The 27,251-nt window shown below is 48.6% G+C and overlaps 10 protein-coding genes across 10 annotated transcripts; 4 read left to right on the forward strand and 6 right to left on the reverse strand.

Moving 5' to 3' along the window:
• Positions 1–65: 65 nt before the first annotated feature.
• FIESC28_10995 (uncharacterized protein) lies at positions 66–1,631 on the forward strand (the record flags this gene model as incomplete). The annotated part of the gene is made up of 3 exons (XM_031165125.1): positions 66–315; positions 361–1,009; positions 1,061–1,631. 3 exons carry the CDS (start codon positions 66–68, stop codon positions 1,629–1,631), a joined length of 1,470 nt encoding a protein of 489 aa, XP_031010819.1.
• A 274-nt stretch (positions 1,632–1,905) lies between these two features.
• On the reverse strand, positions 1,906–3,643 carry FIESC28_10996 (uncharacterized protein; the record flags this gene model as incomplete). The annotated part of the gene is made up of 7 exons (XM_031165126.1): positions 1,906–2,229; positions 2,276–2,360; positions 2,412–2,509; positions 2,557–2,628; positions 2,679–3,070; positions 3,120–3,534; positions 3,593–3,643. 7 exons carry the CDS (start codon positions 3,641–3,643, stop codon positions 1,906–1,908), a joined length of 1,437 nt encoding a protein of 478 aa, XP_031010820.1.
• A 2,385-nt stretch (positions 3,644–6,028) lies between these two features.
• FIESC28_10997 (uncharacterized protein) lies at positions 6,029–7,316 on the forward strand (the record flags this gene model as incomplete). The annotated part of the gene is made up of 2 exons (XM_031165127.1): positions 6,029–6,914; positions 6,991–7,316. 2 exons carry the CDS (start codon positions 6,029–6,031, stop codon positions 7,314–7,316), a joined length of 1,212 nt encoding a protein of 403 aa, XP_031010821.1.
• Positions 7,317–8,240: 924 nt separating this feature from the next.
• FIESC28_10998 (uncharacterized protein) lies at positions 8,241–10,277 on the reverse strand (the record flags this gene model as incomplete). The annotated part of the gene is made up of 1 exon (XM_031165128.1): positions 8,241–10,277. The coding sequence occupies one exon, from the start codon at positions 10,275–10,277 to the stop codon at positions 8,241–8,243; it is 2,037 nt and encodes a 678-aa protein (XP_031010822.1).
• Positions 10,278–12,379: 2,102 nt separating this feature from the next.
• On the reverse strand, positions 12,380–15,207 carry FIESC28_10999 (uncharacterized protein; the record flags this gene model as incomplete). The annotated part of the gene is made up of 4 exons (XM_031165129.1): positions 12,380–14,266; positions 14,315–14,403; positions 14,449–14,882; positions 14,975–15,207. The coding sequence occupies 4 exons, from the start codon at positions 15,205–15,207 to the stop codon at positions 12,380–12,382; spliced, it is 2,643 nt and encodes an 880-aa protein (XP_031010823.1).
• Positions 15,208–15,795: 588 nt separating this feature from the next.
• Positions 15,796–17,630, reverse strand: FIESC28_11000 (uncharacterized protein; the record flags this gene model as incomplete). Its single annotated transcript, XM_031165130.1, has 5 exons — positions 15,796–16,534; positions 16,585–16,858; positions 16,905–17,282; positions 17,337–17,387; positions 17,435–17,630. The coding sequence occupies 5 exons, from the start codon at positions 17,628–17,630 to the stop codon at positions 15,796–15,798; spliced, it is 1,638 nt and encodes a 545-aa protein (XP_031010824.1).
• Positions 17,631–19,113: 1,483 nt separating this feature from the next.
• Positions 19,114–20,364, forward strand: FIESC28_11001 (uncharacterized protein; the record flags this gene model as incomplete). The annotated part of the gene is made up of 7 exons (XM_031165131.1): positions 19,114–19,300; positions 19,357–19,560; positions 19,617–19,656; positions 19,702–19,826; positions 19,881–19,946; positions 20,003–20,183; positions 20,232–20,364. The coding sequence occupies 7 exons, from the start codon at positions 19,114–19,116 to the stop codon at positions 20,362–20,364; spliced, it is 936 nt and encodes a 311-aa protein (XP_031010825.1).
• Positions 20,365–20,948: 584 nt separating this feature from the next.
• FIESC28_11002 (uncharacterized protein) lies at positions 20,949–21,697 on the reverse strand (the record flags this gene model as incomplete). The annotated part of the gene is made up of 3 exons (XM_031165132.1): positions 20,949–21,361; positions 21,412–21,544; positions 21,596–21,697. The coding sequence occupies 3 exons, from the start codon at positions 21,695–21,697 to the stop codon at positions 20,949–20,951; spliced, it is 648 nt and encodes a 215-aa protein (XP_031010826.1).
• A 1,797-nt stretch (positions 21,698–23,494) lies between these two features.
• On the forward strand, positions 23,495–24,229 carry FIESC28_11003 (uncharacterized protein; the record flags this gene model as incomplete). Its single annotated transcript, XM_031165133.1, has 1 exon — positions 23,495–24,229. One exon carries the CDS (start codon positions 23,495–23,497, stop codon positions 24,227–24,229), a length of 735 nt encoding a protein of 244 aa, XP_031010827.1.
• An 866-nt stretch (positions 24,230–25,095) lies between these two features.
• Positions 25,096–26,856, reverse strand: FIESC28_11004 (uncharacterized protein; the record flags this gene model as incomplete). Its single annotated transcript, XM_031165134.1, has 4 exons — positions 25,096–25,233; positions 25,287–26,355; positions 26,403–26,444; positions 26,492–26,856. 4 exons carry the CDS (start codon positions 26,854–26,856, stop codon positions 25,096–25,098), a joined length of 1,614 nt encoding a protein of 537 aa, XP_031010828.1.
• Between the last annotated feature and the right edge of the window lie 395 nt (positions 26,857–27,251).

Below are 27,251 nucleotides of genomic sequence, written 5' to 3' on the forward strand. Positions count from 1 at the left end.
AAGCATCAACTGAATTGAATACCATCATCATCGAAGAGTGCATCTTGTTCAACAGAGCGGAAACAATGGAATTTGCCACCGGCTCCTTTTTTATTACTGTAGCACTGAGCCTATGTCTCATTGCCGTACTCTATCTTTGTCATATCAACTATATCCTGAAGCAGACGCCAGATGAGGTTCGACGACTTACTAGCAAGCGCTGGACTCCAGCACTTCTCAGCGAAACGTATGAGAAGCTGGAAGAATGTCCGATTGACTTTTATAAGGACCTTCCACCCAGACTGGACAGAAGATACATCGTGACTGGAGGCAACGGTACGTTACAACTTTACCAATGCTTTATATACTAATTGTTAGCAGGTCTGGTTGGTGGCTACATCGCGCTTCAACTCCTGGCCCGTGGAACACCACCAAAAAGTATTCGCATTATCGATATCAGGGAGACCGAGCGTGATGACATGCGAACTGACTTTGCTGCACAAGTCGACTTTATACAAACAGACATAACCTCGACAGCAGCCGTTAACCAAGCTTTCACAAAGCCATGGGATATGGAGATAGCTCACCTGCCTCTTACAGTCTTCCACACCGCCGCTATCATCGTCCCCTCGGCCAGGTCGAAGCATCTCTATAGCTTCCCTGAGGCGGTCAATGTCCAAGGAACTAAGAACGTCTTAGCTGCTGCTCATGCAGCTGGTGCGAGCATCTTCAGCTCCACCTCATCCGCCTCCATCAGCATTCGGCCTGTGGAGCCGTTCGTCTCACCGTGGGCCTCTGAGCCTCGCAACTTCTGTCAAGCCCTCGACGTTAAAGACTTTTATGAGCCCCTTCGCAGACATGAAGATTATTTCGGGAACTATCCTGCTTCGAAGGCGACGGCAGAAAGACTGGTGTGCAGTGCGAACGATAAGAGCTTTCGGACAGGCTGTATCCGACCTGCAAATGGAGTCTATGGGAATCCTACAGACAATCCTGTTGGCCGCTTACTCTCACGAAATATCCATCATACGTAAGTTCTTCTCCAGTGCTAGCTAATGGGAACATGTTAACATTAGCGCAGCTGGATTCCGCATGTCGTCCAGAACTTTGCTCACGGCGCAAATGTAGCTGTTGCGCATCTGCATCACGAAGCTGCGCTGGCAAAAGGAGACTGTCCGCAAGCGGGTAGACCCTTTGTGATTAGCGACATCGGTCCTCCCATCATGTTTGGAGATATCTACACCGCGGTCAGATTCCTATCTGTCCACGATCTGAGAACCATAGTGCTGCCACCAATACTCATGCTTCTCTTATCGATCGTGGTCGAGTGGTATATCTTGCTTCCTTACCGGCTCTTGACTCTCAAAAGGATCCTACCCGAGCTCAAAGGGGACATCAAAACGCTTCAGCCTGGAATCTTCTCAATATGTACTCATCTGGTAGCTTCGGACGCTGAAGCTAGAAAACCTGTTTCTGAAGGTGGACTCGGGTATAAAGGGAATGTTACTTCTCTTGAAGGGGTCGTTACGGAGATATTGGAGTGGAATAAGGAGCACTCTAGAGAATCTGAGGTGGGAGCGAGGAAAACATACACAACTTCTGTCTCGTTGGCCGAGAGGTTGCAAGAAGTTGAATCAGCTGTACCTTTGTAAGTCAAGAAACCATTAGTACTCAAAATAGTTTATCTCGCTGCCACGAGAATAGTATCTTTGGATTCGGTCTCTTCAAGACCAATTACAATATTATATTATATATATAAATAAAAACTGTGATTTACCGTTGCTGTCCTGTCCCATCAAGATTCATGATTCTGTCATAAATCTGTGATATCGTATGAAAACATCAAGTCGTGAAATAAAAATTCGTTGACGCTTTTCTTATCCCAAAAGCATCCGTCAAAGAGCACAACCAAGAGTAGTTTCAAGATCAGTACTTGAATCGGGGCTGATCTGTGCCAGCAGCACGTCTGTTCCTCCAAACGTAGTAGAAGTGCATGGCAATACAGCCCACGCTCACGAAGAGAAGCAGACCAGCGTTGACCCAGTGGCCGGTAGGATAGCCCTTGGCGGCTTCATTGGCCTTGTAAATCCAGACACCGACGATCTGTCCTGGAGCACCCATCGAGATGTTGAGAGCAATGGCTAAGCCGATGGCAGCGGTGGAGTGCAGGTTCGATGACAACCAGCCCAGAAGAGGTGGAATACAGGCGAATGAGCCACAGGCTGCGATGATGAGACAGCCATAACGGGGCTGGGCTGTTAGCAGGGGACATTGGCAGAGTGATGGGTGGACTTACGCTGTAGGAGTCGGCTGGAAGGGTTGCAGAAGCGATGAAGCCGATAGCACCAATTAGGGAGAAGACAGCAGAATGGATGGCGCGCCTGGATTTGTAAGTGATGGTTCTTGGACTTCCAGATAACTTGAGTACTCACGCATTGTACTTGTCTGCAGACCATGAAACAAGCAGGGTCACAACATAGGCCGCGGCATAAGGAGGCACGGTCATCAATTGAGCACGGAGATCTGCAAACTGAAGAAGGTTAGTCGGTGTAGTTTGAGGGCGGAAGGAATACATACTCCTAGACCAGCTGTAATGGATGGTGTGAACAATGACAAACTCGAGAAAGGAGCTGAAATACCAAAGTAGATCTGTTCATGATCAGCCAAAGTCTTCAGTCGGTGAATGTTACAACACATACCAAGTAATGGCACCAAAGCCTCCATTCAAAAATGGTAGACTTGGCGTCCTCCCAAGTCATAGACTTGCTCTCACCATGAGATCCTTGCTCCGCCAATCGGTAAGCTGCGGCATCCTTCTCTTCGGCAGAGAGCCAGCTTGCCGACTCAGGAAAGTCAGGGAGACAGAACCAGACCATGATTGACGATAGAACGGAAGGAATACCTTCAAGAATGAACAGCCATCGCCAGCCGGAAAGTCCATGGACTTGGTTCATGTGACCGACACCATATGCGATAGCACCACCGAAGGCTCCGGCTAGAGTAGCCGATGCAAGAATGGTGGCGACTCGAACTGATCGTTCTTCAGGCTTGTACCAGAAGGTGAGATAGTAAACAAGACCGGGAAAGAGACCTGATTATATTAGAAAAAGGGGCTACAGAGTCAGGACTTGAAGACTCACCAGCTTCAAAAACACCCAGCAGGAAGCGAAGAACAGTCACCACGGCATAACTATGCGCAGCACCAAGGCAAATAGTAATGGTTCCCCAAGCAAACATGAGAAAAGCAATCCATCTGCTAGGCTTCATTTTCTTGAGGAAATAATTAGATGGCACTTCAAAGAGCGCATACGCGATGAGGAAGATCATGAGCGCAATGGTAAAGTCATAATTGGACATGTTTGTCTCGGAAAGAAGATCATGACCAGTAGTATGGTTCAGAACCTTGGCATTGCCAATGTTGGAGCGATCCAAGTAGCATAGTAGATAGATTCCTGCTGCCAAGGGAATGATACGCGCATCTTGTTTGCGCACGAGAGCCTTCTCAAGAGCTGGATCAATTGCTGTCGTGCTCTCGAGCCGAGAATCGGAGTTCTGCTTGGCGGTTAGTTGAGTGGCGTTTGGAGAACAGGGGATTGGGGTAGTGGTAGTGCACCTTTTCATCACCCATTTCAGGGTTGGCATCAAAGTCTGTCCTTGCAGCCATCTTGACCTATGATTCAGGATGATAACAATGAAAAGGGAGTTGATCCTTTAGAGAAAACTCTTACTCGAGAGAAGGGAGGAACCAACAGAAAGAGAATTAAGCGAGGTCAAAGGATTCGTCCATCTCATCTCGCGGGATGCAACCGGGGGAGTAAAGTGTCCCCGCATCTAACGTTACTGCACCCAACACTTGACCTGATTCATGCAGTGATCTGCACTTTTTCACGCGGGGTTGGTTTCTCTCGGTGCCGGACTCCGATGCCGAGTGTTATTGCCGCTGGCCGTTGATTATAAAGTCCAAGCGGTGAGAAACGGTAGCGGTTTGTTAATGAACTTGGTCAAGACCAGCAAAAGGGAGACAAGAGTTGACGCTTTTCGGGGAGATCAATTACGGGGCTTTTAGCAGTGTGGAGTACTGTAGCCGTCGCTAATTCCCCAACGCCAAGTCGCCTAAATCCCAACGCCGAAAGCTCGGACAAGCAGCCATATTGAGCCCTTTGGGGTTGACTATCCAGAATGTTACCCTGGGCAAGGACTGTGAACTGAGAGCCCAATCTCCCCGAGCTCAAACAGATGACAATAGACGGAACCATAGATAATGAGAATCCCAGCAGGTCTTCATTTTCAAGAAAGATTATTACCACACCATGCTTCGCCATTGACAAGCTGCGTTTCGACAATACGACAAAATATCTATCTGCCCAACCATTTGGCACTCCATTCATTCCACCTGATTGTTATAGTATGATCGTAGAAATAGTCTTTTTTTCTTTCTTATATAATGATGCCTGGGAGAGAAGAAGACGATAGATGGAGTGACTATTGGAACCTGTAGAGGATGACTTCAGTCAACATGCAACGATAACAGGAGCCTTTGATACAATAATGTTTTCGCAAAAAGGAGAAATGGTTTTCAAATGTATCAACTCATTAAGAGAAGAGAAAAGCAGTATAGTCGTAATTTCCAAAAAGATAACAAAGCAAAAAAGAAGGATCCTAGCAACTACTCGTTTCGATCGAGTGACCTCCGGGTTATGAGCCCGGCTTTGCGTGAGTTAGTAAGGAATTGTACCCTGAGAAATTGGAGATAAACATACCGCGCTTCCACTGCGCCAAGTTGCTTTCTTGGACGTGAAGAAGCGCCGTGATGTTTTCATCCATGTAGTCGACACGCTTTTGTGCGTGAGTTGGGGATCCTCAGTGGAGATGTGATGTGCCCTGGGTGGGGTTCAACAACAAAAACGCCGATAGCATGAGTGGATCATGAGCTTCAATTGACTTCCATTCTCAAGAACTACAGAGTAGCTATATTGTCAGTGGTAGACTATCCGTACAAGCCACTGCTGAGGGTGGACGTTGGGGGTCCCGCATCAGCTCAAAGTGCCCTCTTCTTCTCTTTCCTACGACATAAACTTCTCGAACATAAACAAGATGCCAAACACTTAACAAAACTGATTACTTTCACTCTATCACCAAACTAGATTATTGAAAGAGGGCTCATTGCTACTCTTGCGGATTGGGATAATGTGGCATTACTTTCCGAGACCAATAACCATCTATTTCCGAACTTATCAAGGCAATTCTCGCGTGTCCTTATTGTGACTCAGAGTTCTCTCTCCCTTCACCTTCTCATCTAAGATGCACGACGTGAGAGACATCAAGAATGTCTTGTAACTGCTGCTGTCGTTGACCAGTGTTCCGTTGGCTATTGGTCGGTCGGCCGATATCGCTTGGAGTTGCATCAAGGTTCAAGGGTCCACTGCCCTCATTATCCGACAGTTTGCAGGGTCTGGAAAAGGTCGTGCCGTCAGTTAGTCCGATATACCCTGACGATGTCCTCTGGGCTCGTGACACAATCAACGCGCTGGGACTAGGACGTCTATCCATTTGAACACCCATGATGCCCGCCCGAGAGCTGCATACAGGGCCACTCCGGCCAAAGCAGTCGTCAAATGGTCGTCATGGCAGACATCTTCGATAAGAAAATACAAAATCGCTCCGTCGGGTCAACAGCTCCATCCGTTCGGCCATTGGCTTGTGCCACATTAATACTCCAACTTATATGCCTGAATGACAGTTTGATTGGGTCGCTTTCTGCAAGGTGAAGGCGTTTCGCCCAGGGTGACAACCTCGGCTGGGATGTTTACCCACTACCTGGCATGGTATCATCGCTATCATGGACTGATATGATATTTACCAATGCTTGGCTTTTGCTCTGCCCCGCCTGACAGTTCTGTTAAGTGAATATGCCGTATGCTAACGCTTGCCGTATGAGTGATATGGGATATAGAGACAAACTCCGCACTTCTGCGCAAATTACGACCAACAGTGCTAATACCTCCAGCCCGCATTGTAATTAATCTACGATCGATCGAATCAGCTCATCATGGTCAACCCGAAAGCCGAACGGGCCCTTGAAGAGGCCAAGAAGCTCGTGGCTCAACTGGAATCATACGATGATAATCCAGTCACCCACCAGGCGGTTCTGAAGCAAACAGAGGCAGTCCGTATTGCCATCCAGTCGCCTATGAACCGTATGAACCATCTGATGGAGCAAGTCAGTTTTGGAGGCGCCTTTCAGACCATCATTGGCACCCGAGCGTACGACACTATGCCCGAGGATGGAAGTTCCATCACTGCTGTAGAGTTGGCTAAGATCACCAATATAGCTACTACAGTAATTGAGCGCGTTTACCGCGTAGCCATCAATCATGGCGTTTTCGTCGAGACTGCACCTGATACATACGCTCACAACGACCTGTCGCGAATTCTCAACCCAAGGGGTTTGGGATCCTTCTTCCTTATCATCACCGAGTTTGGACGAGCTTTTCTGCATCTGGCTGATTACTGCAAGACACACAAACCAGAAGATGTGTTTGACTTGACCAAATCACCAGCTGTATACTCGGTCGGAAAGGAACACCTCGGCAAATCATACTACGAGCTGCTAGAGATGGATCCTGATCCTGAGCGTCGAGAACTCTGGAATGCCAACATGGTTGCTGTCGATGAGCTTATGCCTGTTGTTGGCATGTTTCCGTTCGCATCTCTCAAGGACGAGGTCAAGCAGGACCCTGAGCGGCCCTTTCTGGTTGATATCGGGTCTGGTCGTGGACATTCATGCATCGCGATCAAAAAGGACATTGGCGATGCTTTTGACGCCAAGTTTATCTTGCAAGACCTTCCCGGCGTTATCAGCACTATGGATCCGAAAGACTACCCAGGTTTTGAGCTAATGGTATATGATGCATTTAAACCGCAGGCTGTCAAGAGTACGTGTGCTTTTAGACAAGTCCCATTTACCTATTTGTTACACAATGAGATGAAATAGCTGACTTTGTACAATAGATGCTCGCATCTACTTTATGCGCCGTTTCCTCCACGACTTCTACGCCCCAGTCTGTATCGAGTTCGTTAAGAACACCGCATCAGCCATGGGTCCCGACTCTCGTCTCATCATCTGCGATCAGCTCATCCCTGACACTGTCAAAGAGCAGGAGAACGTAAACTTATACTGGCTTGACTTTGCTCTTCTGTGCATGACAGGACAGGAGAAGAAGAAATCCGATTTCGAGGAGATCTTTAAGGCAGCTGGTTTGGAACTGGTCAAGATTTATCCATCTTCCTACGGATGCACTGTAATGTTGGAGGCGAGGCTGAAGAGGTCTGAGTAGAGCTGCCAGGTATACAGATAGTTAGAGAGGGGAACTCATATTGTTGTTTGTAAACTGCTGGTCCTGACAGTAGGCTATTGTGAAACTATCGTAGTAAATAGCCATGTACCTGCAATACACTGTTGTCATTGCACACAAAAATCGGCTCTGAGACTACGACTTGGTACCTTACCATATACCCAAGGTCTCTCGGCACAGCAGTCGGAGTCAAACTTCGACCAACGGGTCACTCTTACACAACAGTCATCTGCAACTCACCTTGTAATTCACATCCCATGCAGATTTAGCCAAAAGTTCCGTTTACTTCTCGCTGGGAAATGTCCGCCTTGTCGCAAACTCACAGCGTGGCAAAATGCGGTGCAACCAGCAGGTCTATTTTCGTCGCCTTTTGGGGTACCACGAATACGGGTGTGATAATGTCACCTGTGGTTCGTGTCATCCGCCCAGTCTCAAACTCTAAACGGGTAGCAAGGTCTTCGACCTGGTTCACGGGTCATAAGTCGAACCGACCTGTTAGCGTAGAATAAGAGCCACCAACGATGGCGTGATGTTCAATGCAACCTTGGCATTTGGCTTTTCAGCTTATTTAGCTTTAGTAGTGCTGCCGCCAAGGGACGATGCACCAATGCTACCTCAAGGGTCTCTAGTGTTAGCAACTGAGTTTCTCGGCAGTTGAACGTTGACTTACAAATATCGACTTCAACGATAAGTAAATTATTCATTTGCAGGCGGCGAACGATACAGAAGCAGGGATCGATGTGGTTCAAAGAAATTCTATTAGGACGTAGCGTCGCTTGGTATATCCAGTTGCAGGATTAGTGTTTAAATATGTACAAAATGAAATCATACGCTTATGATGTTCCCGCAATGTGTGCCTGTATTATATAATGCACATAGAAAAGATATTTCCCCATATAGAATAGATTAGACTGTCACCTTGATGGTGCTTGCAACACTGGGAACGCCAGCGTTGTTAAGAACGAAAAGCATCCAGTATCCTGGCAGGGCAATGCCAGAGTCGTTGGGGATCTTGAAAGAGTACTTGTTGGTACCAGCACCAGTCAAGGCTAAAGGAATGCGTCGTTGGTCAGTGTTGACAGTGTGTGTAGCAGTGCCGTAGCGGATGAGCGAAGCGCTCTTGATAGCGCTGTTGGCAGTAACAGTGATGGTGCTGCCAATCTTGGCAGTAGTAGCGGAAACAGCCGTGATCTTGGGGCGGGTAGCAAGGTTACCATTGCCATCAAGGAGGTACTGAGGAGTGTAGATCTGAGCGTCAAAGTGGTTGCTCTTGCAGCTACCACAGAGACCACCGCCACCGTTGAAGACAGTAGCGTCTGGCAGCAGCAGAGACATACTGTGGTAGGTGCGGGGAATGGTGTTGGGCTGTTGGTTCTTGAACTCGTGGGTAGTGGGGATGTACATCTCAGGGGTGAGCTGAGCGTTGGTGTCGGTGAAAGGGTTGGAGTAAGACTGGCCGCCGGTGATGAAGACGTTGCCATCGGGGAGAACAACGGAAGTGTGGAAGACACGGGCAAAGTTACCAGCGCCGTTGTTTCCGACTTGGTAAGTCTGGGCAATAGATCCGGGCTCACCAATGGCAAGGACGTGGGCGTTGGCAGTAGCAGGGGCCTGCTGGTAGCTGGTAGCGCCTCCATAGGTGAAGATCTTGCCATCGAGAGCATCGTACATGACACAGTTACCGTTCATGGAGTCAGGGTCGATGCGGCCGTTCTTTCGTCGTGTACCGGCAGCCTTGGTATCACCTTGGGTTCCTCGGGTAGTGTAGTACCAGTTCATAGCTGTACTGGGACCGGCCTGGAAGACACTTCCCTTCTTCCAGCCAAAGAGCCAAGCGTGGTTGTCGGACTTGTAGACACCCTCCTTATCCTTGGTAAGCATAGGTCCAACGAGACACTTGGGAAGAGAAGTCCAGGTTCGGGCCTTGGGGTCGTAGATCTCGCCGTTCTTGCCGCCACGGGGACCGCTCCATGAACCACCGATAGTGAAGACGCGGCCATCGGAAGTGGTAGCAGAAGATTGGTAACCACGAGCAATCTGCATGTCAGGACCGGGAACCCACTCGCCATTGGGGTTGAGAATGGTAGTCTTCTTAGCATCGTTACCGCCAGTAACAACAATCTGTCCCTCGCCGTCCATGGAAATACCAGGGCAGAACATGTCGTGCTTGTTGTTGGTGACATTGCGGTTGGAAATGACGTTGGTCTTGGGGTCCCAGATGGAAGTAAGAGTGAAACCACCACGAGGGTTGGTACCCTGGAAAGCATCGTAGCGGTAAGCAGACCAGATAACAACCTTTCCAGAGACAGGCTCGACAGCACCGGCAACGGGGATGACAGGGAAGTCAAGAGTAGGACCCCATTTTCCAACACCGTTCTTGGGAGGGCTGTACTTGAGAGCGTTGTAGACAATAAAGTCGGCAATAGCGATCCATGGATTGTTGCTGTCCACGTTAGAGAGGGCGACAAATCGAAGATATCTAGCAGGCTTTGTCTCAAAGTTTGTGATGACAGGGTATTTATCTCCCCAGTATGTTCCAAAGGCGACGGGAGAGCCCCAGTTGGTGCCATCGGAGCTGAGGTAGACTTCATGGCGACCAATCCAGTTACGAGTGTTGCCGTCCTGTCGAGGAGTAATTTGCAGACCGCTCACATATTGAGTCTGCTTCATATCAATAACGATAGAGTGAGGAGGTGGCGTGTTGGTTGTGCCGTAAGGAGTCTGCCAAAAGGTATCCTTGCTGCCATCAATGGCATTGCCACAGGGGAAGTTCGGTGCTTGGCTGGAGCATCGAACTGTCCATCCCTTGCGGTCAATGGGGTTGGATCCCACGGGAGGAGCAGCAGCAAATTTGCCAGGCATCTGGCCCTGCTCCTCTGCTTGTGCCTTGACGCCATCAAAGAGGGCACCGAGGCACAAGGCTAAGGTGTAGAAAGACTTCATAGTGAAAGAGAGTAAAAGAGAGTCACGAAGCCAAGATTGCTCTAACCAAGAGTGGCAACTTGGAAGAAGCAAGGCTGATAGGAGAAAAGGAGAATTGAAACGAGAGAGTGGGATGGAATGAGCAGACTACAAGCAGCTGCAGAAGCAGAAAGGCGGCGCCTGTGCATATTTATTGATTTCTTATAATGGATCGTATTGTATTTCTTCTTTTCTTTTTACACGAGACGCCCAAACTGGTGCATGTATAAAGTGCACTATAGATATGCAGGCTGCACGCCCCGCTCCTCCTTTACTGACCGGGCGTTACCAAAGATGGACAAACATAGAGGCTTTGGATGACAGCACACAGACACAGACCCGGGTCAAGTCACTCGGGGCCGCTCAGTTGAGGCGTTATGGAACTAGATGCAATTGAGTGCATGCGGGCTGTGCACAGCGTTTCAAAGTGACTGCATGTTCTGATTATGGTTATCGCCATGGGTTGATTTGCGAGATGGTTAGCCCCAAGGAGGAGAAGATCTGGACCTAAAAACCTTGCAGAACCCCTGTCAGCTGAAAGGAATGGCGCCAATCATCTGCAGCCACCAACACAATTGAAGGACCATCTTGAGGAGAAAAAGTACGTATTTTGTTCCTTTTTTCCAGTCGTGCAAAATCGTTGGGCTAGGCTCCGGGCCGGTGTCTCCTCGCGATGGGTAACTTAACAGGGGTCATTCTTCATTCTGCTTGCTGTCATGTATATTTACCTGCAATATTAAACATGGGAGAAGATGACGTGAGACAGAACTGCTCTAATGCAATCTTGAGTGATTTAAGATGAACTTTCCCTCCCAATCTGTAAGTATCCGAACGAAGGATGACCAGCTTTCCCTCTCTCGTCTTTTTGCTGACATTTGAAGTGCAAGTTGATTTGAGGCTGCAGCCTTTGCAGATCAAAATGCAAGTCCCTTCGTATATACCCTGCTCGTGGCGCAAAGAATGCTTTTTTTGGGTAACGAGAGTATCCAAGCAAATGCTTGCACGTTCTCGATCTAACTTGGCGCTGACTCCACCGCTAACAAGAGTTACCCCTGGCCCTTGATCGGCCCAGACCGACTTGAGTTAGACAGACCGTTGATTCGCTAGACTAGCTCACGAGGGCCTGTAATGCTCTCCTGCAGTCTGTCCTGTACCTTTGTCCAGACCAGACCCGAGGATGGAAGAATTTGTCGCTTCGTGCCGTGTGTCAGACAGACAGTAACAAATGCTACTCTACTTACAGTACCAAGACAAGTATCTCTCCCCAGGAGGAAATACCCATCGCAAAGTTCCGAAATGTCTGAAGACCAAATGAAATGTCATTGTAATTTCTCGTCTGTGCCGCCGTTCCAACTCAAAATGTGCACTACGGGCGATTAACGATAATCGACGGGCATCCTAAGATTCAAGTGGCGTTCATCACAGGGGTCAATTGACAACCCATGTCATTGTCTCTCTCTCGTCTTCCCGATCTTCCGGTCTGATCGTTAGACAATTCTTTAGTGCAGTACCACTCATTATTAGAGTGCTCAATCACTGGATCAAATGGGTATCAAGCCTCCCCCGCGCGGTAATTATCTCTTAGCCGTCCTGTAATTAATTACTCCAATGTCTCAAGGAATGAATCCACCCAAATAGCTTTCTTTTCTCATCGCAGATCTCGTTCAGTTCCAGGTACAATTACGTTTCAAAAGGTTCCAGATTACTTAATTGACCGTATCATTTCTCGTGATTCGACAAGGTACACCCTTGGGTCAATCACTCAACCTGGAAAAGTCTACCTTTTTTTACTTTTACCTCACCTGGACTAAGCAAAAGTTACGCGAAGTTTCCGTGTCAGGCTTGCAGGGCAAACTCTGTACCTGCGCCGTGAAAGGGGTACATGTCAATAATTACATGCACAACTCAGGGGATCAAGCTCATGTCAGCGTTTAGTAGTTGTCATTATTGGTCAGGCCGTATAATGTTTGCATATGCAGCGACGCCCAGTCATAAATGAAGATCGTCAATGGCGTTCTGACAGATCAGTCAAAGTCCAGGCACAGCCGCGCAACCATCAGATAGATATCCAAATGAGAAAACAATCAATCGTATGATACCGGTCCATCAACGTCATTCTCACAGCTCAAGTCATCTGTATAGCAAACGACATCAAGCGCGTCGCTCGCACCACCCAGCCATACTTTATACTCTCCATCAGGCTTGGGTACAAGCCAATCCTGCGCTGCAACATCCCAGACACTCAAATCCTTCCTTGTGAGAGTCAACTCAACAGTTTCGCTCTCGCCAGGCTCAATGACAGCAGTCTTCTCAAAGTCGCGAAGCTGAATGATCGGCGTCTCGTATCCGGCAGCCTCGGGAAATTGCACGTAAGCCTGGACTGAAGCTTTACCGGCGTATTTAGCGCCCGAGTTGGTGACGCGCACTGAAATGGTGTAAGCTTCATCCCAGAGCGCTGGATTTCCGCCTTGAGCACCGCCCGCACGTGGAAGACTTGTTTTCTGCTTAGTCGAGTAGCCCTCTGGGTAAGGGTACTTGGACTTTCCGGCTGCCTCGGCTGCTTTCTTCGCGTCCGACTCCGAGAGCCATGAATAGAGGTAGCGCCAGACTGTCTTGAAGTCCTTTGGCTTAACGGCCTCCTTGTAATCCGGAATGTCCTGAGCATAGTCTAAAACTTCGCCCTTTGCTGAACGTGAGGGAGGATACTGGCTGAGCTTGGTGACCCTCTTGATGGTCGCGTTGGAGTATGTAAAGTTGGTGTAGCTAAGACCATGTCCGAAGGCATAGCGAGGTCGGATCTTCTCCTTGTTCAACCATCTGTAATCAATGTACAACTTCTCAGAGTAAGTATCAGGCGGGGGATCAACGAAGCCGGAGTCAATCAGCTTGGTAACGCTCTCAGGCATATCATCCTCCTTCTTGGTGATGCTATACGGCAAGTGCCCACAAGGCGACGCGTCTCCAAAAAGAATATTCGTAAGAGACTTTCCAGCCTCTTGACCAGGAAGATGCGCCACGAGAACAGCCTTAACCGAAGGCATATCATGCCACTGCTCAAGCAGGACTGGCCCAACAGTGTGTATCACCACGATGACGTTCTTGTACTTCTCAGCCGCAGCCTTGATAAGATTATCACCACCATGCCACACGTTCAACTTGTCCTTGCTGCGATCGCCATTGTTGCCTTCAACCGTATACGAGTTCTCACCCGCATCGGAAGTGACGAAAACGATTGCGACGTCGTCATCGGTCGCACTCGGAACGGAGGGGAACTTATCGGTGTTGTAGAACGTGACATCGCCAGCCTCATCCTTGATGGCGCCGATCGGATCGTCGAGATACATATAGTTAACGGTACCAGATCCCCAACCTTGACCTAGCGTACCTTTGTTGCAGTTTCGGTCGGGACAGGCGTTAGGACCATCGGGATTAGTCTGGGCTCCTGTGCCAAAGACCTTGATGGGACTCTTCTTGCTGAGTGGAAGAAGATTGTTGTCGTTCTTGAGCATGGTGATGGCGTCCTGAGCGACTTGTCGGGCGATCACGTCGTGGTCCTCCTGCACCTGAACGAACTTATTGACGACACCCTTGGGCGAGTTGGGCCAGGCTCCTGGGTAGAGAGGACCTACGGCCTCATTCGTGTTGGTGTCAAAGTTGACCTTGGGAAAATCGTCCTGGTCTTGTCCAAACTTGTACCAGGTTGCGACGACACGAGTAGCCATGTCGTTGAGCCTTTCCATCGGGACTGATCCGTTGAGAGTTGCTCGTGTCATTTCGTACATCCAGAGTGAGTTGCCGAGAAGAGGGATGATTGGATCACCAGGCATACTCATGTCCATTCCAGCGATGGCTGATGCGACACCAGTGATTTGGGAAAGCCAGTCCGTCATGACAAAGCCTTGGAAACCGAGCTCTTCCTTGAGAAGAGCATTGATGAGGTATGAGTGCTCACTGGACATGGTTCCGTTGACCTAATCACGGTTAGCTGTTGTCTTGGTTATGGTCGAAAGTTGACTGACTCTGTTGTAGGCTGTCATCGCAGCTCCAACACCAGCTCGAACAGCTTCGGCAAAGGGCCAGAGGTAGAGCTCATGCATAGTTCGATCATCTATCGGAATTAGCCGATGTCACACCTCGAGATTCAATCCCCTACCAATGTTTGCAGAGTATGCCGGCGACACAACATCTGTAGTCTGGCGTCTATACATCTCCTGCTCATTCCCAATGAGATGCTTGATGGTCGCAACGACTCCGTTCTCCTGAACACCCTTGATAGTCTCTCGCGCACCGATAGCTTGGAGTGCAGGGTCAGTTCCAAAGCCTTCCCAGTTACGTCCTCCCTTGGGCTTTCGACCAAGAGGACCAACCGAGGGACCAAGCCAGACATGAACTCCCTTTCCACGAGCTTCTTTGCCAATCGCGGCACCGCGTTCGTAAATTAGCTTCTTGTCAAAGGTTGCGCCAGCGGTGATTCCATCGGGGAATACAGTGACGTTATCGGTCTGTCGGACGCCGTTGGCTGCGTCGTTGAGGCAGAGTTGAGGGAAGCCAACGCGGTCAGCAGAGCCAGAGTTTCCGTTGCAAGGACTATCAAGTTAGTATCAATGCGGTAAATTTAAGTTCTATCTCTTACCCTGTTTTTTGTTAGTAACCATTGCTCCCCCTAGTAGAGATCAGACTTACCCATAAAGATTCCGGTTCCGGAGGTGATGTTGGTCTTCTCAGCCAACGTCATGGAATCAACCAGCTCCTTGGCTTTCGCATAGCTATCAGCCCAATCATCTACCCATCCTCCATAAGGTGCTGGGTAGTACGGCGCAGCAATGAATCCATCGGATCCCTTGGCCGGGGCACTTGAACCCAAAGCCGCAAAGTTGGCCAAAGCGAGAGCAGCAACCTTAGCGACAGTCATTTTCAAAGTTGATTGTCAGCCTACAGAACCAAAACCGACGAGATATCCCATGGTTATATATCGCTGATCTCTATAGTTGCACATGCTTATCTTTAGCTAAACTCAAATCTAGTATTTAATTCGTAAGTATCCCCGGTCATTCAAAGGTGGTCATGCGCTTCCACTCTACACCTAATATTGATCTAGTGCATTGATATTCAGGACCGCAATCCTGCTTTTTGACAGGTCATTACCTATTCGGGGCGCAACACTTCGACCTAAAGGCCTGAAACACCAAAGACGGTATACTGGTCCGATTCAATGCAACGTGGAAAAATGCGGAGATGATGATCGACTGCCCATATGATGTCTTTCTCAAAACGTTCAGCTGAAAGATGTTGAGCTTCAATTGGCTCATAATTATAATTCCGAGAAAAGACATGTGAATTGAGGAGAGAAATCCAATATTATAAGAAGACGCATATGCACACCCGCCGATTGGGTTCTTACCTATGACATCCTATATCGAAAGCAGCATATAACCGCTCGGTTAATACCACCCTGGGCTATACCCCACGTTCGCTTCTGTGATTCTGATCTACCGTTCCGTCAAGTTCCCCTTTCTTTCTTTGACTTGATGTTCCGTCTTTCCATTCCTATGCTTGCCAAGAACGCGACTCCACCGAGCGACGTCGACACAAGGAAAGCAGTTGACACACCGTATCTGAAAGCGTCCCTGACGTAGGAAAGTGTGTCGCCTGATACGATATGCTCTAAATCGATACCGCCTGCAGCGATAACAGCCTGAACATCGATGTTGTCGATGTCTCTCAGTCTTTGACGAAGGGAGTTCTGGAAGACGTTTTGAGAAATGGATAGTCCCACAGATCCTCCCAGCGCTTGTGATATAATGATCAACACTGTTCCGAGGGGGATATCCGCAGTACTCAGTACCACTTGAACGGCGATGATGCTGATCTGAATAGCCATTCCAAAGCCGGCACCTGCGAGGACCTCAAAGCCAAACCATCTTGGCAGTGGTGTATCTTGGTCAATCGTGTACAATAGTCCCGCACCGGTGGTGAAGATAGCTGATCCAACCCACATGAAGGGGATATAATATCCAAGCCATGTGACAACCGAGCCAGTGATAAGACTCACGACAGTTACGGTAACTCCGTGGGGGAGAATATTGACACCAGATGTCTGAGGGTCCACGCCTTTCACAGCTTGAAAGTAGAATGGTAGATGGTAAGTCTGTGTGGTCATAGCACCTTGAATCAGAGCTGAAAAGATGCAACCAAGAAGAACAGATCTCTGTGAGATGATACGAGGCTTGATCAATGCGCTAGTCAAAATTAGTGGCTATTAATTCTCGTTGGGCTCGGCGATACTCACTCTTCACCTTGTCGTATCTGGATATATATAAAGAGGATGAGGAGCAGTCCAAAGCCCAGAAAGCAGCCCCAGACCCTCGAGTCAGACCAGGGATGAACAGAGCCACCGTTCTGTAGAGCCAGGAACAAGCAAACGAGAGCTCCGGCGAGTAAGACAGCACTCTTCAATCCGAGGCCGAGAATCTTTTCTTTGACCGGTTTGTTCTTGAAGGGAGCTTCTCCCAGGGATAGCGGGTAGTACAAGAGGATGACGGCAGCCATCAAAGCGCCCGAGGCTAAGCATTTGTTAGAGCTTAATCGTGTGGAGGATGAGTCACTCACGTAGGTTGATCCAGAAACAGAACCTCCAAGTCAATCGTTTCGAATGTGTGAAAACACCACCAAGCGAAGGCCCAATCACCGAAGATACACCGTACATGCTCGAAATGATAGCCAGAAGTAACGGTCGTTTTCGTATCTCGACGATGCGCGATACTATTATCATGGCACCACAGAAGACGCCTGCAGCACCGAGTCCAGCAATAGCTCTGCCAATGATGAAGACTGGCGAATTCGGTGCAGCGGCACATAATATGGAGCCTGCCTCGAATATTATTGAAGAGGTGAGGTAGACCCATTTCAGATTCCAGAAGGTATAGATCTTGCCGAAGGTTGGCTGTGTGGAGAGTTGGGTGAGGAGGTAAGCTGATGCATACCAGGCTGATTTCAAGTGAGATTAGAAGATCACTTCAACCATAAGTCGTGATTGCTTACCAACATCTCCAAGACTATCGAACTTGCTTGTTATTTTCGGGATGGCAGTTGCTTCACCTGGTTAGTCGGGTGTGTGATATACATGAAACGATCCATACCGATAATGCTGGTGTCCAAAGAGATCATCAACACGCCGACCATCAGTGAGAGAGTCATGAGGACTAAAGGTAGGCCATGGAGATATGTATCTTCTTCTTGGTCTATCTGCGCTTCGGCTCCATCATGAACACCGGCCTCAACATCGCCGGATGTATTCGGCTTCTCTGTTGGCTGATCTTTCGTATCGCCCTTCATCGTCGACGGACGCCTAGCAGCTGATCAGTAACTGTTGGATACTCCTTTCGGTGGGATCTTGCACCCACATTGGCTCTTCTTTTGAATCTGTGGTAGTCATGATGCTGCCTATCTCTCACTCACAATGCTCTATGCCTCGACAGCTGCAACACTGACACGGCATCTTAAGTAGTTTTAGAAAGGTATCACCAAATACTCTGTTGGTTGTCTACACTACACACCATGTCATACGAGCCTTACTAGGCTTGCCTCAAATTATCAGGCTATTGTCTTCAGTGTCACATTCGCACTCGCGCTAGCATGCAGCCAACGAACAACAAGCAATTGGTTCATGCGATGTGTCAAAAGCTCCGACTTATTGATCTACAAGACTTGAAAGACTCAAAGCTCCTTTTCATCGGTCTCTAAACTCCCTGAATATCGGCCGACGTTTACTGCATCGGGGTCATGTTTCTGGGCCTACTTGCAGTTATTTTAACTCTATACAGACCAACGTTCTGAGTATCTGACTGCTAGTGCTGAGTCTCACCCCCAAGTCACTAAGATATCTGACCGCCTGTCTGAGACAGAAAGACTGGTTCAAAGTGTTTTCGAGTGGGAAATGTGATTAGGTGCATTTACCCGCCGTGGCTTACGCTGTCAGACGTCAAACACTCATTGTTGATTGACAATCAATCGACCACCTCAATTACAAAGACAAATCACCAACCAAAGATAACAGTCTTGAAGATGAATTTGTCAGCGACGAATAACGTTGAAACTTTCGCGCCTACTTTACCACTGGAATTCCGAAGTCTAGTTTGACTGATTCGATTTCAAGATGGCTTGAACACCAACCACCCGGCTAGGTCCGGCGTTCTCGCCGACAGTAATGCGGAACATCCTCCCATTGGTGTTACCCGTGAGAGTTGCGCGGTAAGATTGAGCCATCAGCGTCATGCTGGTACTGATCGTCTGATCTGGAAATGGCCGGTAATACAGCACCAACACAAGCAATTGGTGTTCCATTCGACTGCTGGGTGGACTGTAAGATATTTCCTCTAAACACACATCGCGCAGTCGCTGAAACATGTAGGGGAAAGCTGATAAAAATACACAAGTGGCCGTTCGTCTTGTTGCAAGATTTGTGTGCGAGACATATATCGTGGTCTCTTCGTACAGGCCTCGTGGCTAATCACCGTTGGTTCCTCTATAGACAGAAGACAGGTAGATTCCATGGATCCCAGGATTCATTTGTGGCGAAAGAAGGGCCGTGATAAGAGAACCATGGCGGGAACCGGAAAGCCATGGAAGAGAGCTCGAATAACATCTTGAGTTCCTTCAACAACCTTCAGCCAGCACGTCACTATCAGGACATGCATTCCCAACATTTTCCAGATTTTTCAAATATTTCCACAAGACCTGGTATACTTAATGTCAACGCTCCCCTGTCTCCGTCACGCTCGAATTGTCGAACTGTCAAATCTCTGCCAAGTCATTCAAGATGCACTTCTTTTCATTGGCAAGCAGCCTTGCTCTCGTGAGCTTGGCACTCGGCACTCCCGCCCCTCCCAAGACCATCGTGGTCAAGCCTGTCCTGTGCCCAGCGATCGATTTCAGAAAGATGAACACCGTCTTGACTGCCGTTCTCCCAAAGACACCCCGCACGATCAAGGAATGGCCTTGGGGACGTATGTGCTCGTATTCTCTGATGTGTGCTCCCTATGGTGACTAAAATGAGCAACAGAGATACCCAAGACATGCATGTCCCAAACCGAGAGGTTGAAGCTTGATCCCTACAAAATGAAGGTCTACGAAATCCTGTACGAGGATTGCCCCCGCCCGTGGTACGTATGTCGCCACGAGACAGCCGAGATGTCCATCAAAGCCATCGCCGAGAACTTTGGCCGTCTCCCTGTCGGTCTGCGGGACTTTGTCCGATACCAATTCGGTTCGTCTTCAACATTCATGTTACCTTTGGACTTGTTGATTGACACTTATCTGCAGCTACTGGCCCCCGCAATGGTGCAGCTGGCGGCACAGTCGTGTAAGTAAAACACAATTGAACCAATATCGTTAGCTGACCTCTCAGTCTGCCCCGAGGAGACGTGACCTATTGGGGTAATCTTACCGACTACCAAAGCACTTTTGTCCACGAGGCAGTTCACGCTGCTGAGTACTATCGTGGGTACAAGAAGTATGGAGGACTCTACGCGGGTATGTTCTTGGGCAGATGTCGTTCATAAGACAGTAGCTAATCACATCAAACAGAATCGAAGCATTGGATGGACGAGTACAACAAGGACGACTGGCGCAGCGATGACAAATCAGCAAAGTGTAGGTCTACTTGTCGTACAATTGGCTTGGAGGCATTGCTAATCACGTACTTGCAGCACCTGTTGAGGCTTTTGCCCAGATGGGTATTCTTGCCTTGATCGACAAGCATCTCCCAGCCGGCTTGACCATTTTCGAGCCCAACTTCAAGCTTCTGTCTCATCAACATAACGCTTTGCTCGATCTGATTGGCGACGACCTCGACTTTGGCGTTACCTGTAACCGAAAAGAGCCTGATGAGTACGTTATTTCCATGCACCGTAGTGATGTTTTACTAATTATCAACAGCGAGCCTATTGTCTGCATGGGCCCCAAGGTGGATTGTGCGAACATGCCAGATCTGAAGTTCATTCCTCCCAAGGAAAGTCTTGACCCTGCCCACTTCGGGGTCTGGCGATCAGGCTCAGTGACCGGCTGCTAGCTACCTAGCTAACAAGATCCCAGCCCATTAAATGCGTCAACGACTGTAAACCTTGGTATTGGCCTCGACATCCGAACAATCCACATGGATGGGGTTATTAGTTTCGGAGCAAGTCGGACCTTTCCCATCAACAGAGGAGTGATGGACCTGTCGAACAAATAGGTGTAATCTTGTAATTTTTGATTTGTTAGCTGTGAAAAAGAGTTTCCAATCATCCTATCGGGAGGTAAAATATGTGCCCTAAAGATAAAGTTTTTGTTGGGCTTAAATTGCCGAAAGTCACTTTGCCGTGGGAAAAAGCCAAAGGTTTACCTAAGAGTCACCTGTTCTTTAGATCACAGGCTGGCATCACTTATCGAAGCTTCATCTTGATATAGTTGTGACTTCAAAATGGTTAGGTAAAATCTCCATTTGCTTAGATTTGTTACTAGGGTTCACCATCCTCAACGAGTCAACGTGCACTCTATCTAAGGTCTTTTCTTCAGAGGCAGATCTGGAGGGCGTACAGCCAACGTGCACTCTTCCAAATAGATAGGAACCTAACAACAAATCCAATTCTCCTAGCTGTCGACTTGATCTTTTGTTTACAGGAGGAAGAGCAAGGTCGCAATGGACAATAGACCAAGTGATCCAACGTATGCCATCTCAGCACCAGAGTCGGTGGCAGTGGCAGCCTTGGACGAAGTACCCGTGGACGAAGCACCCGTGGGAACAGTAGTTTCCGAAGTGTCCGCGGTAGGAGGAGGGCTTGGAATGTCAGGGGCGGTAGGAGGGCTCGAAGGGCTCGAAGAGCTTGAAGGGCTTGAAGAGCCCAAAGGTGTCGTTATGGTCTTGGTCACGACGACCACCGGATGCTTGACCCTGCAGGGTACATTATGGGGGATCGAGGGAGTGACGGCAGCAAGAGCTGCTGTACCAGAAGTCTCGGATGTCATCGAAGTGCTGTAGGTAACGCCGACCGTGGCATTACAGCGTCCGAAACCAGCACTAATAGCGTCTGCGTGATATCAGCAAACTGTTCTCAAAGACCTCAAGATCTTCACGTACCGTCAAGTTCCTTCTCGGCACACTCCTTCTCGGCACAGGCCTTGAAAAGGTCCTCGTATTCCTTTCCACAGAAGCACTTCTCGTAGTAAGGAACGCAGTCCCTCTTTCTGGTCGCGTCAACCATACAGGAGTTCTGTGATATGTAAGTAATAATGCCATTTCTTTCGTTGCAATTGATACGTACGACACAATGAGGGGGGTCTGTCGCCTTCGAGCCTCCCTTCGCCAGAGCGAGAGTTGGCAAGAGGGCGCCGGTGATGATGATCCCACTGATGGCTGACTTCATGTTGATGGCAGTGGTTTGGGGTTAGTAGGATCGATTCGAAGTTGATGTTGGATACTTCGAGTGTGCTTGTGCTTGGTAAGTAAGTTTCTTCAGGCGACCTTGGTCACCCGACACCTTGATGTTTGCGGCCCGAGTCGAGTATAGACTCAAGGTTTATTTTATCAGGGTCTTCACACTTCGCCCCCCTACAGTTGTTGATGTCTTCCATCTGACCACTGAATGAAGCGCGAGTATCAATCTATGTCTCCCAAGAATGAAAGACCTCATATTTCTTGCTCTAACATACGACATGGAGGTCTTTCGCAGCTGTCAATACGGCCAACCAAGCCTGGTCGCTTGAACGCAAGTAACCTCACGCTCGACCCTAATCCATCGTGAAATTGAGGCATTTCACTGAAGACTACGACTTGCGGCGTCTTGTCTTGAGCACCTTTCAAAGCCCTACCTACTCAGCCTATGAGCACGGCGAGGGAACCGTACGCGTCCCCTCCGTCTATGGTGGCGGTTAAAGGTCAATCACCAGCTTATGGTAGTGCGATGAAGCTGCCACGATTTAACTCAAAACTCTACTTGCGCGACCACTACGACATATAAACTTTCGTCGCAAAAAGAAAGAAAAAGCGACGTGTTCAAAGCAATGTAGGGGGGAGGCATCTGTCCTCAGCATCGAGATACTCAGTAAGAGAGTTAAATCACGAGGTAACGAGAATCGCCGCACGCATCTGTGAGGTAGGCGACGGCGAAGAGAAAAGAAAGGCAAAGCAACACTGAATACAAAGGAAGGAAGCAAAACATGAGGATCATGTCTGGAGATATGAAAGAAAAGATTCTAGAGCAAAAAAGAAAAGACGTTGCGGTTTGTGTGGATCGAACACACGACCTTCAGATATCAATTCCCGAAGTTTGACTTCAGTCTGACGCTCTCCCAACTGAGCTAAACCCGCTAGCCAATGAGGTCGATGAAGGTATGATTGCGTAATCTAAACTATAGAGTGTTTCATTCCCCGTCTACAATCTTTGCAATTCTCCGCTTTTCCCCCTCCAGCCCAAGCCCAAAATATTCCATTGCATCTGACAGGAGTTGTCTCGGTACGGCACAATACGGTCGCTCGCTACCAATGATAATCTCACTTGATAGATAAGCATTAAGAATGACAATTTTCTTTCTTAATCAGATTATAGATTTGTCGTCAGGCTATAACAAGGCCCAGACTGTAGTCCCTCGTCAATCCGACAACAATACCCTACAGCGCACAGCAATCTCTCAGACCCGCGACAAGGACGATTCTTGTGAAATCGGATATACGGCGCAATGGGAATTTCTTCTCACGCAGCCTTACTCTCTTGGCAGCCCGCTCTGCGATGTCACTGGGGAATTGAAGTCAGTGCATAGCAGCCCATCCATGTGGTTGAATCCACCAAAACGGCAATGTCGGGAAATTGTATCTTGGCTCATGTCACTGCAATCCTTCAATTCCGTTCTAACTCCGGTAAACAGCGACGGGAACAATGAACATTTCGGCACCGAAAGAGCCATGATCTTCCCCTTTTCACATATCAATTCGTACTTATGGCCAGCTTTTTATTATTGCAGCCTGTCTTGGCAGAGTCATCAACCCGATCCTTCGTTTCAAAAAGAATCATCGTTCAACAGCGGGTCTCTGTGATTGGTATTACCGGGGATTAATTTAGCGGTGACTCCACTAGGCTGAGTGGTCGACGATTTATAAAACCAGTGAACGCCTTGTAGAATTCGACTTACTATCATTGTAAACACATCTCGAATCGCTTTTCACCATGGCCATTACCAAGTTCGGACTTCTCACCCTTCTCGCCATGGGCGCCGCCCAAGTCAGCGGCAGGGACCAGATTCAACAACCCGCCCAATCTCCCTTGCTCAAACAGATGACATCGCAAGGATGCTTCAGCGCCCTCCCATCAGATGCAGACTCTCACGGATCATTCGCCTTCATGGCCACTGGTGAATGCGGAAACTCTTGCACCAAGGAGAAGAAGCCCGTCGCAATCACTTTTGGAAGCACCTGTTACTGCTCCGACAAGTACCCTGCCAAGTTGTCGCTGGTAGACGATAGCTTGTGCGACGAGCCGTGTCCAGGTTATGCCATGGAGGCCTGTGGAGGAATGGACCCCAAGTCTTACAGCGTCTTCAACACAGGACTCGATCTCGCCCCCGGATATGACGACGGTGAAGATAATGATGATGATGATGATGCTTCTTCAGCGACCGAAGCTCCCTTCAGTGCATCTGCTTCTGTTGTTTCGATCAAGGTTACGTCGGCGACAGGGATCCCTTCCACAACCAAAACTGAGGAGGTTAGCTCAGCTACAGCCAGCCCTGAAGAGACTTCCCCGGTTCTGCCTGTTACCGCGTCTCAAATCCCGCCCGTGGTGAACGAGCAAACTGCTGCCGCGACACCCAGCGCTTCCGCCTCGACCGTTCCAGAGAACGCTTCGCCGAGACTCTCCAACCCCATTGGAAACATTGTCAAGGTGATGATGAGTTTGCTCTAAATTAGCAGTACGCCGTACAGAAAGATCGTTATCCTCAAGACAGTATGCTCGCTGTCATTGGAGTATCATGTCAGCAAGCATGCAATGCATTATGTTCACCTGAAGCTTGAAAATGATCAAATTCCTTGTATATAAATTTCACAAATGCATAGAAACACACGAGATATGCTTATTATGATAGCGATTGATGATAGAGAGCAAATTCATGATTCAAGAGGCTACTCTGCTATGAAAAATGATTCCTGTGTCCTAACGCCCTGTATGAACCTGAACAGCTCCTTGTTTGTGGGTATGACGCCAGACGACAGCGAAGGATTTATGAGCTGTCAGATTGCAGCATAATCCTGCGAATGAAGGAGCGGAAGGATGAGTCAAGGGTTACTTATAAACTGTTCGGGTTTCATATAAATATTCCTGATCCTGGAGCGAGAAAGCAGTGCTGGTCGGGATCTAGTTTTCAGTGTTCGCTGACCTTGAATGCTCAGGGCAGCAATGGAAGGGCGCCAGCTTGCAAAACTTCAGTGGCTGCTTCCACTGTAAACTAGCAGCTCTTCTGCCCATCTTTAACCTGTCGCGCATTGTTGAATATTCTCCGAATTCACTCAAAATAAATTCCTTAGTTATCAACAATCAATGGACCCTTAATCTGCTGGCTCTTTGTTGTAGCGAGTCGTTTCTTTGTGATACGATTGTAGTTTGAAGAGGTAGTGGTTATGCTGGTGAGAGGAGCCTGCCCGACACTCTGGACACACAAGTCGCAATTGTTCTCTCTCTCACTCACAAACCAGACGATTTAAAATGCCGATATTATTGCAAGATACCGTCAATCAATTGTATCTATATAGCGCTGTGTAAAGCGTTCATTTTTATGAGCGCGACAGAGCATACTCGAATGCTCCCTTTTCGGGAATACATTTAGCACCAACCTCTGGAAGAGTACCATCGACGAAGTAAGAAGAGATAGCATCAAGAAGGCAAGGAGACGAATGCGATGTCACACCATGCTATCAGATAATTAGCTTAATGCTCCAATAAGCAAATGAGAGGAAAGACTTACACCAACACCCTCGTTTACCAGCACACGGCTGTCTCTGAACCGAGAAGCAACCTGATATGCATGACTAAGCGAGGTAATGGGATCATACGCATTATTCACGACCATGACCGGGAAACTTGTGTTGACGTTTCGAAGCGTATTCGTGTCAACATCTTCCGCGGCATCAAGTTTCCAAGCACCGCAGGCCATGTAGTCAGCAGCGATGGCATCGCCAAAAGTACTCTCAGCAAGATGCGCTTGGTAGAGGGGGTAAAGATCCTCTGGGGTCTTGACACGAAATGAGGTCTCGGAGCATGCAATGCCTTGGAATGCGTTCTTGCCCAGATTCCACTCTGATGTGTCCTCCTTGTACAAACTCAGTGCCTTCTTGTAGTCGCCTTCGAAGGCGTATGAGAGAAGGTCGACGACGGTTGAGTAGGAGAAGGGACTCGAGAGGAGGTTCATGATGCCATTCTTCAGATCCTTCAGAATGGAATTGCCAGCATAGGGATAGTCCTTAGCTGACAGACCATTGGGTAGGTCCTTCATGTCCTTGAGCTTCTGGAAGAGATCAACTGTTACATCGCGCAAATCCTCAACGGTGGTCTTGCTTCCAGAGTAATTGGCCAGTTTGCAAACCTCAGCACCAAGCTCAACACACTCAGTAAAGAGATGGATCAAGGACTTCTCAGCATCCTTGGGGCCTCCAATACCCGTCGAGGTAAAGTACGCGTCCGCAAGCGAGTTTGAATCCAGAAGAAGACGTTCAATGCGATCGGGGAACATTGACGCAGCGACTTGTCCAAGGATAGTGCCGTATGAAATACCCCAGAATTGCAACTTTCCATCTTCGCCAAGAGCATCGACGATCTTCATCATGTCTCGTGCAGTAAAGGCGGTGCTGAGGAAGCGGCCATTTTCTTGCTGGGATCCATAGCAGGCTTCGGCGACGGCCTGCATGGACTGCCAAGCTTCATTCTTGACGTATTCCCAGAGGTCGGCCTGAGGAAGAGGATCAATACCTCTACGGGAATGCGATGCGGTAGTTTTGTTCACATCACAAACATATGGGATAGTTCTGCCAGTGCCGCTTCGCAAGGTTAGTACTCAGCAGGTGCAATAGTCAGTCCTACTTACCGAGGGTCGAATGAGATGATGTTGTGATGACCACCAAGGATACTGGCGACATGTCAGCTGTTATCGCTGACAAGGGTAAAGATGCTCACTCTCGAAAGTCCTGTCCAAGATACGCAAGCGTCTCGATACCAGAAATTCCTGGACCACCCGGATTCCAAAGAACACTGCCCTTGAAAGGCTCCTTTGTAGCATTATACCTTATCAACTGCAACTCAACCGTCTTCTCAGACTTGGAGTCTGTGTAATCCAACGGAACCTCAATAGTCGCACAATCACCAGCTTTGATCAACTTCTGCGCATCCTCAGCAAGGTCCAAATCGCAAGGTCCCCATTGCAAAGATGACGCGTCTGAAACGCGAGTAAACAATAAGAGCAGTGGCGCAAAGCGGTCATAAAGCATCTTCATGTTGATGAAGGAGAAGGCGAGGATAATGGACTGGCTAAAGGGTATCATGTCGTGGGCTTTGATGATATTTTATGCTTTTGTTGTAGATGGCGGAGCGGAGCGTCGGACGATCTGATAGTTGGTGGAGAGTGCAGGGAGGAGGGATGCTGATCCCAGCGGGGTCTTGCAATTTCGGGTGCTGAATAGAGGCAGGCTTAGACATGGAAGTTTTGTCATTCAGCTGAGACTACATTTGGTGAGATAGAACTGCCGAACAGTGGATATCTTATCTTATGGGTCCTATAAATCATGATCCAAGAGAGCTATGGCGTATTCTCACTTCAGTTCCTGAGCATACTCTTGTCGTTGTTATGGTTGACAGCAGTTGGCATGGGATGGAGGCTCTGCGACATGATAGCCTAAACGTTCTGACTCTCAACTGCCGTCCACCGTGCAAATCTCCT

Source organism: Fusarium coffeatum (assembly GCF_003316985.1).
Source record: "Fusarium coffeatum strain FIESC_28 chromosome Unknown BRIP53273_contig_352, whole genome shotgun sequence".
Lineage (NCBI taxonomy): Eukaryota > Fungi > Ascomycota > Sordariomycetes > Hypocreales > Nectriaceae > Fusarium > Fusarium coffeatum.